This window comes from Eleginops maclovinus, chromosome 20 (assembly GCF_036324505.1).
Source record: "Eleginops maclovinus isolate JMC-PN-2008 ecotype Puerto Natales chromosome 20, JC_Emac_rtc_rv5, whole genome shotgun sequence".
NCBI lineage: Eukaryota > Metazoa > Chordata > Actinopteri > Perciformes > Eleginopidae > Eleginops > Eleginops maclovinus.
In genome coordinates this window covers 6138506-6150767 of record NC_086368.1, presented here as the reverse complement: position 1 = coordinate 6150767, position 12262 = coordinate 6138506, and the positions used below count along the sequence as shown (strand labels likewise).

Below are 12262 nucleotides of genomic sequence, written 5' to 3'. Positions count from 1 at the left end.
TGTGTGTGTGTGTGTGTGTGTGTGTGTGTGTGTGTGTGTGTGTGTGTGTGTGTGTGTGTGTGTGTGTGTGTGTGTGTGTGTGTGTGATTGTGTTACAGGAAGAGTTTCGCATGGATCAGGGTGTACGGTTGTTGAAGGTCATGGAGCGCGTGTTCGCTCGAAGAATGAACAGCCCTGAGGGATCATGGTTAATCTCTCTCAGCAAACCTACACACCAGCAACACCAGCTGCTGATGAACGTGGCGTCTGAGCGCGGTAAACACACACATTCAAACACACACACACACACACACACACACACACACACACACACACACACGTGCACGTTTTTCCCCTTATAATATATAGAAAGAAAGAGATAATCCGTCTTTTGTTTTAAGCTTTTAATGGTGCGTTGAGTGCTTCTTAACATAAACACATACTTAAATACTGTGTATGTATTTTAAATGTTAACATTGTTCCACATGTTGCATCCTCCAGGAGTGATAGCCACCAAGGATGTGCTGGGCATGCTGGGAGAAATCAGGAAAAATTTAAATAAGGTACACTGGCCACTAACGTCTTTTGATATTTACTACTGTCTGTGTATTGCAAAGCCGAAACAATTGTAACAGCACAAAATATAAAATAGTTCTGCTATAAAGTGTGTTATTTGTGTAAACATCTAGTGTAAACTACTGTTTGATTGTGTGTGTGTTTGCATCATCAGCTGGGCATCCAGAACTACAGCTCTGCCAGCAGCTGTCCATCTCGCCCCAGTCAGACACGCAGCGACTACGGGAAGCTGTTCGTGGTTCTGGTGATCATCGGCTCCATCTGCATGGTCATCATCACATCTGGAGTCATTTACATCTGCTGGCAGCGACGACTGCCTGATACCAAGACTACAGTAAGTTAACATTTAACTGCAATATTCTCCTTTTACATCTACCCTACATCTCAGAGGCAAATGTAGCATTTTTTACTTCTCTACATTTATTTCATAACTCTAGGTACTTTGCAGATTTAGATAATTAGTACAAAATATCCTTCAACTAATACATTATGTATATTACAGAAAGTAAAGCTAGGCAGCAGTATATATCATACCTTAAAATGACTTCTACCTTTACCAGCTTCAACTTTAAAGTGATAAACACATAAATGAATTAATAATTATAATCCAGTATTGTAATTATTATTCTGAAACAGATCCTTTAAGCAAGGATATAATTTCCCCCCTCACTCATTATTTGAGTGCTCTTACATTTGGCATATTTTAGTGCTGATATTTTAATTTATTTCGCTTGTGGCTTCCGAATACAAGAAACAAAACAAAAATAATGACTTATTCGTATTATATGTTCAAACTCATGAACGTTAGCAAAGATTATAACTGATTTGTTCACCCCATTGTCACCCAAATATATTTATAAGTAGCATGTCATCCAAACATGTTGACCCTATAATGGCATTTTGTCTGATTTGCACAGTAACACATAATCATGAGGTCTGGAAACAAAAAGCATTTACGTTAGACAAACTGTAAAAATGTTGCACGAACATTCGCAAGCAAGCTACCTAACTAACGCTCGTAATGCTAAATATGTTTGTTAGCTGTGTAAATATATAATGTTGACAAAATGCAATATAAAGATCTTTTTTAACCTTACAGTTTCGCAATGACGAACTTCACTTTGTGGAGAATGGTTGCCACGACAACCCAATGCTGGACGTAACCAATGACAACCAGTCTGAGATGCAAGAGAAGAAGCCGAGCACCAATGGGCTCGCAGGAGGGGGAGGAGGAACGGGAGGAGTAACTGGAGCAGGAAGAGGAGGGGGAGGAGGCGGGGAGGAGAGCAGTCGCTGGCAGGTGATTGGATGAATCTTACAGCGTTCAAATGTTTGGTCCAATTAAAGTATGCACTGTCCTGCTATGAAATATATATTTGTATTTCAAGACTCATGCTTTGGATGTTTCCAGATGTTACATTTTGGAATTTTACCTGCGTACTTAGCTAGACAACCAGAATGTAGCATTAAATTAGTACCTAAAACAATGCTTTAATGTTTTACTGACACTTTAGACTTAGTCATGGATTAGTTTATTATACAGTAGACTTTTTCTACTTCTACTTATTTAATATTATCTATTTTACTCTGATTTACATATGTTCTACTGCACCTATATATATATATATATATACAGTGGGGCAAAAAAGTATTTAGTCAGCCACCAATTGTGCAAGTTCTCCCATTTAAAAAGATGAGAGAGGCCTGTAATTTTCATCATAGGTATACCTCAACTATGAAAGACAAAACGAGAAAAGAAAATCCAGAAAATCACATTGTAGGATTTTTAATGAATTTATTTCAAATGATTGTGGAAAATAAGTATTTGGTCAATAACAAAAGTTCATCTCAATACTTTGTTATATACCCTTTGTTGGCAACGAGAGAGGTGAAACGTTTTCTGCAAGTCTTCACAAGGTTTTCACACACTGTTGCTGGTATTTTGGCCCATTCCTCCATGCAGATCTCCTCTAAAGCAGTGATGTTTTGGGGCTGTCGCTGGGCAACACAGACTTTCAGCTCCCTCCAAAGATCTTTTCTATAGGGTTGAGATCTGGAGACTGGCTAGGCCACTCCAGGACCTTGAAATGCTTCTTACGAAGCCACTCCTTCATTGCCCTGGCGGTGTGTTTGGGATCATTGTCATGCTGAAAGACCCAGCCACGCTTCATCTTCAGTGCCCTTGATGATGGAAGGAGGTTTTCACTCAAAATCTCACGATACATGGCCCCATTCATTCTTTCCTTTGCACGGATCAGTCGTCCTGGTCCCTTTGCAGAAAAACAGCCCCAAAGCATGATGTTTCCACCCCCATGCTTCACAGTAGGTATGCTGTTCTTTAGATGCAACTCTGCATTCTTTGTCCTCCAAACACGAGGAGTTGAGTTTTTACCAAAAAGTTCTATTTTGGTTTCATCTGACCATATGACATTCTCCCAATCCTCTTCTGGATCATCCAAATGCCCTCTAGCAAACTTCAGACGGGCCTGGACATGTACTGGCTTAAGCAGGGGGACACGTCTGGAACTGCAGGATTAAGTCCCTGGCGGCGTAGTGTGTTACTGATGGTAGCCTCTGTTACTTTGGTCCCAGCTCTCTGCAGGTCATTCACTAGGTCCCCCCGTGTGGTTCTGGGATTTGTGCTCACCGTTCTTGTGATCATTTTGACCCCACGGGGTGAGATCTTGCGTGGAGCCCCAGATGGAGGGAGATTAGCAGTGGTCTTGTATGTCTTCCATTTTCTAATAATTGCTCCCACAGTTGATTTCTTCACACCAAGCTGCTTACCTATTGCAGGTTCAGTTTTCCCAGCCTGGTGCAGGTCTACAATTTTGTCTCTGGTCTCCTTTGACAGCTCTTTGGTCTTGGCCATAGTGGAGTTTGGAGTATGACTGTTTGAGGTTGTGGACAGGTGTCTTTTATACTGATAACGAGTTCAAAAAGGTGCCATTAATACAGGTAACGAGTGGAGGACAGAGGAGCCTCTTAAAGAAGAAGTTACAGGTCTGTGAGAGCCAGAAATCTTGCTTGTTTGTAGGTGACCAAATACTTATTTTACTGAGGAATTTACCAATTAATTCATAAAAAATCCTACAATGTGATTTTCTGGATTTTCTTTCTCATTCTGTCTCTCATAGTTGAGGTGTACCTATGATAAAAATGACAGGCCTCTCTCATCTTTTTAAATGGGAGAACTTGCACAATTGGTGGCTGACTAAATACTTTTTTGCCCCACTGTATATACTGTTTATGTCCCTTGTTTTAATTTTTAATTTTATTATATTTCTGTCTCTGCTGCTGCTGTGACAAAAATAATAATCACAATTTGGGAATCACAGTCTAATATAATCTAAGTAGTAGTCTCAGTAGTTTTGTATGGAAACAAATTTTATTCTGCATCTTTTAGGTCTTTGTCAATCAGGCCGTGACTGAGGAGGAAGAAGAGGAGGAGCAGGACACACATCTCTGATGGAGGAAGAGGAAGAGGGGACAGGTTATGAAGGTCTTTGATAGACAGGTGATAAATGGAGCCTACAGGAAAGAATAAGAAGAACATGGAGAGAAAACAGAAGAGCAATGAGGAGGATAAATGGTGGAGAGGAGAGGAGGACGAGACAGAAAAGAAAAGTAGTTGATAGGAGTTCAAAGATTTAACGAGTGAGTAAACGATGTGTTGTCCAGTGAGAGTTAATGAGGCTCATCGGAGGTGAGCAGGAGGAGTTACTGACATCTTCCTGGATATTAGACACCAGGGTTTATTTCATGCTTCAAATTTAAATTCATAAAAAGATCATTAACTTGGTGATCTCTTCAAAAGTTCTGGGAAGGTTAAGCCTTTCATAAAGCTGCATATCCTTACTTGATGTTAGATAATGTCACCATCTAGTGAGTGTGCCTTATGCTTTCAACTTTTTGCACGAAAAAAAAAATCATGATACCAGCGACACAATCATAGCATAGAGCACCTTCCTCCACCGCTAACGTTTGAATGTAAAGGAGGCTTCAAAGTCTGAAGCGTCCACAGCTGCAGCAGCATCATCATTGGCTAAAACGTATTTACGGACTCTAATATAATTACTAATATTTCCCACCTGATGTAGGTGTAATTCTTACGAGAATCAGTGCTTGAATGCTGCAGTAAATGCTAAAGCGCATTTACTGAAATATATATAATAACTACAACTTTCTGATTTTTGTTTTGCTGCATTTATTAAAACTGTACATGTACTGCTATTATTTTAAATACAAAATTTGTGATGAGCCTACAAACAAAAGTGCAGATGAAACTACTCAATAGTATTTAAAGTATTTCAAATATTTAATGATTGACACAATCTACAGTCCAATGATAAAGGATTTTAACACATTAAGGCCTCTCTCATGATAATAATCAAGTGACACTTTCACAGATTCGTTTTTTGCAGGTACTTTTATTTTTGATACTTCAACTACATTTTTCTACAAACACCTCTTTACTTTTTCTTATTGATATTTACTTAACTATTGTACCAATATTTTACAAATGATACTTTACACTACACAATTTATTTAAAGTTTACAATTACTGTTATTAACTGATCACTCATAATTATTACTAATATGTTACATTCAAAACGTATGATGAGCTTAAAGGAGCCCTATTATGCTTTTGGGATTTTCCCTTTCCTTGAGCAAAATAGTGACATCACGATGTAATATTCACTCCTATTGGCTAGCGTTCCAAGAAATAGTAAGTACATCTCTAAGCAGTTGACCAATCACAACAGAGCCAGCCAGCTAACCAATCAGAGCAGTCTGGGCTCTGGTTTCAGACACAGGGTGAAAAGAGGAGCTCCAGTACAGGCAGTATGAGAAAAATAAAGAGCTTTTTGAACATTAAAGCATAGAGACATGTCCCAGTAGAGGAGCAAAATACAAATATGAACCTGAAATTGCAACAGTATTTTAAGTATCGCCAATACTCTTTTTTTAAATTAGAAAAGAGTTGTTCATTTAACAAAAGTCAAAGAAAACATCTGTGGATTTAACATAAAACGTCTAACGCTGACAGTCTCAAAGTATATTAGGGAATATCTTCAAGTTATTAAAACTTCAGAGATGTTCAGTAGTTCATCCCCAATGTCTGACCCAGGAGGAAACAGTGACTCCTCCTAGCTTCTCCTCCAAACAGGATGTACAACCTGTAGCAGCTTTGAGAGTAAGGTTTTGGCACTTTATCGATTCCTCTTGGAAATGGCGACTATCATCAATGAAATGCTGCATAATGTTAAATGTATTACATACAGTGACTGAGATATCTCTATTTTGCTCATAGGAATGGGTGTAGCCACTGAGAATCTTTACTCTTCAATCAGTCATGTGACGACTATGAGTCATGTTATCCTTTCTTCCTGTTAGCCTGATATGCTTTTTCAATAGTGCTGCAATGGCTGCTGTACGCTACAGGCTTTTCCTCGAGGCGATGACACATGGGCAACATTAACAGGCAAACAGCATGAAAAAAAAAACTAGTAACAGTGTTGAAGTCAAGTAAACATACCATAATCCTGAGTCGAGACCCGAGTTGTTAATGTTTTAATGTTAAATGTTGAAGTTTGAGTCTCTTAAACCATATTTAAGTCAAGGAAAGAACACTTAGTAATCAACACAACAACAGACACCAAACGTGCTTATAAGCAACCTTATTGTTCTTACAAACATTTTTAAAGAAAAGTATTTTAAAGTATTTTAAACATGTCAAGCAAAGGTAAGGAGTCCAGGTTAAGTATGCCTTGCAACTAAGTCCAATCTTGCAGGGCATGGAAGGCAAACTGAATCTGAAGATCGATAATGATTTCACATGTAAATGACTTTACCATACTGACAAAAATGTACTTTGGACTAATATTTTTTTCAATAAATACAATCATGTCTAAAGTTGTGAGCATGCCTTCGTCACTGCAGTTTGACTGATACACATTTAAATCTAAATTATCTCGAAAATCATCAAATGTCTGACTTGTATGGCACTTCAAAAGTTCTGGGTACTGTTAATAAAATGCTGACTAGTTACCAAACAGCACATACTGTTATGACACTCATCAAATGGGCAGAAAACTGTTTCATTAACTGAAATGGAGAGAGACAATTGATAGCATCTATATTAACATCTGTATTTCTTTTACTTTAGTTTCTGCAGTTGTGACTCTCCATTCCTGTTACAGGTGTTGCCCATCTGCATTTGATCAATATGTTGCCTGTGTTTCAGCTCTTTTACTCTGACTTTTCTCATTGTAACAATATGTATGGCTTCACTATAAACTATGCTGGGTGATATGCACTTTGTCAGCTGAGCCCAATATAGGGAACGTTCAGGAACTCACAATTGTCTATTCTGAATGACTCCCTGCTACAGATGATCTGCTTCTGAGAGCAAAGTGAAGGGATCTTGTCCTCCACTGGGAAACAGAATAAATGAGCATGTAGCTTTCAGCACTGCAGCGAGCACTAATATAACATACAAAAGAAACATAACGCTGTAATTTTTGTTTGCTGAAAAGCCTGAATAAGAGAGTTTGAACGAGAGAAATTGTGTTGCTTTTTGCTATAAGCAATCAACTTAACGCTTAGCAGATTCTGATCACTTGTACCCTACCTTCTATTTTTTATAGATATTTTTTTTTCAAGACATATATTTCAAAATGGAGCAACTGTCACAAAGAATAACCCCCTTGGATAAATAAAGTATTCTGATTTTGGTTCTGAGGATTTAAAATAGTTTTCTCAGATGTTTTTTTCCTTTACAGAATCTGATAGAAAGCCACATGTGTGTTTGCATATGTTAGCAAGTGAATAGCCATTCAGTTGTAGCAAGAAACAATGACCCTTCGTCTGAATAAAGACAACAACATTAGTTTCCTGGTCACTTTTGTAACTAGGTTTTTGTCAAACTTTTTGTTGAGTATTTAATCATCCACTCCAATTTTTTTTATTTCTGTTAATTTATTTTACTTAGGGTTTTATATGTATGTATGTCTCACTCATTTGGTTGTCTGTGTAATAAGTTAAATGTGAGAAATAAAGTTTGGAGAAATTGCGATTACATCATTTCTTGGTCCTGTAACCCTGCACGTTTTGATTGGTTGAGACTACAAAATAAATAAATAAAAACAATTTGTAAAATATTCAATTTACTTGTGAAATGTTATATAGATTATGAATTACAAGAAGACATGGCCATATTTTAATATAGGGGCGTATTATGTCCTTGTTTGGATCCCATGAAAATTCCAAAATCAACAATGGGTTAGTTTGTTTTCAAATAGTTAACTGATTGATTGAAATTTAATTGGCATTTAGTTGGAGTTAGTGTCCAAATGTAATTTGATAGATATAACTAAGAGAGTGCCCGATTAATTTGAATACAATTGATGGGAAATACATGCGTTACAAACAACGTATTGAAACTACGAAATGAGTTCCCTAAAGTAAAAAAAGTCCTTTGAAATACGTACAAAACATTTTTTTTACATATAGTATTGCCTTGTGGGTTTCACAACGTGTATTTATTTACTTTATTTATTCAGTGCCGCTGCTAGCCATTTTGGTGCCCTAAGCATAATTCCTTCATGATGCCCTCCCCCCCCCCCCCCCCAATAAAAAAACATTCGCGGAAAAGTTTAACTTTTTTATTACCAAACATATAAAACAATAGCAGCAGCAAACACACAGCAAAACAACAAACTTTTGACATTTGAAAGTGCAAACTTTCCTTCAGTAACTTTGAATAAATTACACTAAATAACATCAATAAGTACAATCAATAAAATCTTAAATAAAACAAAGATTTAGAGGACGAAAAGTCACAACTTTACTTACTTTGTAAACAGTAAGGCTTTGTAGAACAGCTAAAACACATTCAAGTAAGTGCAAAAAAAGTGTTATCAAAATAAATCAAGGACATCCTTTTTGAGAGAGCATAATGCTATTCTTTAACAATCAAGCATTTCTCTATAAAGACTGGAACACGTCTGCATTTCCTCGCTGCAAAGTCATTAATTAGGTCATCATAGGACAGCCTCTGAGCCACTTCACCATTAATGCTGATGACAGCAAGACCACTTAGATGTTCCTGCCCCATTGTTGAACGTAAGTAAGTTTTGATGAGCTTCAGTTTCGAAAAACTTCGCTCAGCAGAGGCAACTGTAACAGGGAGAGTCAATGCGATTCGAAGAGCAACCCAGAGATTTGGATACACCTCTTGAAGGCGATTCTCATGGAGAAATGAGAGCAACTCCAAGGCAGTTGTTTGTGGTGGCAGTTGAGGAAGGTTGATGATTTCCTGAACCATCTCAAGTCCATCAATATCCGAATTTCCTTTCTCAGTCAGTGTCTTCTGCACTTCGATGCAGTTTTTTTGCAGGTTCTCCTTGGACATTCCGTGCACTCTGCTGAAATCAAGCAGCACTCCAAATTTGTCTCTGACCTGGGTCATGGTCTCAAAACGCTCCTGCAGTGACATCAAAGCGGAGTCCACAACACTGTTGAAAAAGGATACCTCAAGCCTTTTGAGGGCATCACTGAAGGGCTCGTCTGCAGCCTCATATGCAAACTGCTTTCTTGTGTTCCTGAGCCTTTTCTCCTTGAGCTCTGGCTCTATGTTCATCGCCTCGCAAAGGTCCTTGGCAGTTGACACTGCCTGAGCAAACCCAGAGTGCCTGTATCTGGAGAGGGAGGTTTTGGCATTGTCAATGAGCCCGACGGCAATGTCAAGCTGCATTGAACTTGTCTGCAGGAGCTTGTTTACCTGGTTAGTGGTTGTAAGAATTTCACACCAGACAACAGAACAGATCAGAAATCTGAAAGAGGCCACTTCTTCTGCCAGGGCTTGAGCCTCTATTTTTGCAACAGAGTCATTGACAGTTTCCCTAGCCTCGATGAGCGCATTTTGGATTTCTTTGATTTGACTTCTGACAGCTGTGACACTCCTAAGCCTGCTCTCCCACCTCACATCACTCCATGATTTCACAGTTAGGTTGATGTGTTTTGTCAAGATGCTCCACCGCTTTGTAGCTCCTGAGAAGAAACAAAATAGCTTCTGCAAATAGCCAAAAAAGCCAGTGGCATCCCTGGATGACTTCGCAGCATCAGCTATGACAAGGTTCATAGAATGAGCTGCGCAAGGAACAAACAACGCCCTCGAATTCAACTGTAGCAGTCGGGCCTGAACTCCTTGCTTTTTCCCCTTCATGTTCGCACCATTGTCGTAGGCCTGTCCGCGGCAATCATCAAATGGAATGTCGAGTTCCTTTAATTTGTCTAAAAGGACAGTAGACAGGTTCAGGCCAGTTGTTTCAACCACCTCCATATACCCAAGGAAATACTCCTTGATATTTGGCTTTGGCTCCAATTCAACAATGCGCACGATGAGGGACATTTGCTCCTTGTGGCTTATATCAGGTGGACAGTCAAGAATTATGGAGAAATATTTCGCTTCCTGAATCTGTGTGTGGATTGTTTGCAATGTTTTGTTGGAGACGATCTGGATCAGCTCATTTTGTGTCTGCTGACCAAGATAATGTGTTCGGGAGCTTTCATCGGTTATCTTGGTCAGGTGGTTCTCCATCACAGGATCAAAACTGCCTAAAAGTTCCACTTCTTTTAAGAAGTTGCCATTGTCTGGTTCATACAGACACTGTGAAGAGCCTCTAAATGACAAATTCCTTGAGGCAAGAGATAGGGTTATTTTCAGTAAGCGTTTGAGAACATCTCGCCACCTTCTTTTTTCTGCCTCCAGCAATGTCTGTTCCTGGTAGTCTATTGTCGTATTTGTCTGTAAACGTGTGTCCAGTTCTCTCCATTTAAACATGCACTGGGCATGGTCTGAGCTACATTCATGACTTATCAAATTATTGTTAATGTTGGACCAGTCACCGTTGCCCTCTGCAGTGAGCTTTATAGCTTTCAAACTGAAAAGCTTACACGCAAAACAGAATGCAGCATTGTTCTGTTTCGAGTAAACAAGCCAACTTCTCTTGACTTTCTCTCCATTTGAGAGCGTTTTGAAATGCAGGCTACTATGAAACGCCCTGCCATCTAGTCCCTTTGGAAAATTAAAATCTGATGGGACTCTAAATGGACCTCTTCGTACGATCTCAACACCATCCGCATCTAAAATCCGTAATGGCCAGAGAGCAGGATCAGTTGGAGAGGGCAAACCCGTTTCTACCTTGTCACCTTCTGACGGACTCTCAGTGACAGGACTTTCAGAGGTGGTGGTTATCTGCTGTGTATCTGTGGTGGTTGAGGGTGGTTGATCAGGGCTTAGTACTGTTGCGGGATGTACAGACCTGCTTGCTGGCTGGGGTTGATTGGGTGAACTTGTCGATGGTTCTTCCTCATCTGTGTCCTCTTCTTGGCCTCGTGCTCCCGCTTGAACGTATTTCAGCATTGACCCTGCATTAATTTAGAAATACGAAGAAAAAAGATCAGTATAGAAAGAGACAAAATATTCAAATAAAGAATCTTATACCAAAAAAGAAAATAAAGATTTAAAACTGAAAGCATGCAACCAAGGAGCTCTCCCCCTTTATTACTTATATATCAACTATTTGATCAATCTTATCTAATCTAATATAAAAACATTATAGAATGAGTTGCAATATTGTACACAATTTAATAATAATGTTTGCTTTATATCATTCATAATGGATATTTTATATTTATATCTTAACAACAGGAATAAAAGGAATAAAAGCAAAATGATACACCTTACACAAGACTATTAAACTCTACATTTAATTGAATACAATATGGTTAGGAGGGCATTTTGTTTACTACAAAACGTTTTTCTATTTCACCGACAGATGTCGTCCATGCCTTTGCATGATATAAATGCAATCAAAACGCCAGTTAATTTAGTCATGTATCTTCTGTCACTCTCAGATATAGCTAAGCTAGCTGTAGCAGTAGCTACAGGCTTCACATTATCACGAACCCTTTTCTGTCCCATTGCACATAGAACACCTAACCTTATTTATGTGAGACTGTAGCCTATTTTGCTGAATTCTACCGAATGACAATCCTAAAGATGGCCGTGGGTTTATTATGCATTGGCATTGCAAACTCCAAAATAAAATATACTTTCTCAAATGCTATGTAAACTTTTCTAAATGCCTGGCTAAACACTATTAATTTCACGCCACACAGTGATAAATGGTCTGAAGCCAGAATTGTTAGCCTACCTAGTGCAATGACTGCTAACTGTTACTGAGAAAGTATTGGCCACCGTCACGTCAAAATAAACCATAAACTGTCTACTATTCAATATCTAAAGTAAAGTAACGGCTAACTGGCATCAGTTACTTGCAAAATGCAGTTATAATTTTTAACAGCAAAATCTCAATTTAGCTTGCGCCTAAGTTATAACACATATTTGAGTTTGCTAACATTAGCAATAACGTCAGCTAGTTCAAGGTGTATGCATAGGCTAAGCTTTACACTAGCTGCACATATTTCCCGTATTTAAGAAAGATTAAACGTGGACACTTACCTGCAAGTGATGCACGGGCATCATCTCGCTGTTTCCTCTTTTTTCTTTTTTCTGCTCCTGACTCCTGTTGCCTTTTCATTTCCAAAAATGTCGAGTAATCCAAAAGACCACTGACAGCAAGGGCACCCACAGCGCGCTTGGGACGCAGATTGTGCAGATTGTGTTTTCGTTTGTGTT

General features: G+C 38.7%; 1 protein-coding gene and 1 long non-coding RNA gene across 3 annotated transcripts in view; one reads left to right on the top strand and one right to left on the bottom strand.

The window, feature by feature from the left end:
• Positions 1-7696, top strand: part of podxl2 (podocalyxin-like 2) — a 23689-nt gene extending 15993 nt beyond the window's left edge. The window contains exons 9-13 of the mRNA XM_063911206.1: positions 99-255; positions 481-542; positions 710-889; positions 1655-1855; positions 3962-7696. Coding sequence (XP_063767276.1) covers positions 99-255; positions 481-542; positions 710-889; positions 1655-1855; positions 3962-4024 — 663 coding nt within the window. The 3' untranslated portion in view covers positions 4025-7696. The remainder of the gene's footprint in view (positions 1-98; positions 256-480; positions 543-709; positions 890-1654; positions 1856-3961) is intronic.
• LOC134883077 (uncharacterized) lies at positions 375-12262 on the bottom strand. Of its 2 annotated transcripts, none has more exons than XR_010168226.1 (3): positions 12086-12262; positions 10884-10989; positions 375-872 (listed from the first exon to the last, which is right to left on the bottom strand). It is a non-coding gene; the product is annotated as an uncharacterized LOC134883077 (long non-coding RNA). The 2 variants fall into 2 exon arrangements; XR_010168227.1 differs by having other exon boundaries at positions 375-816.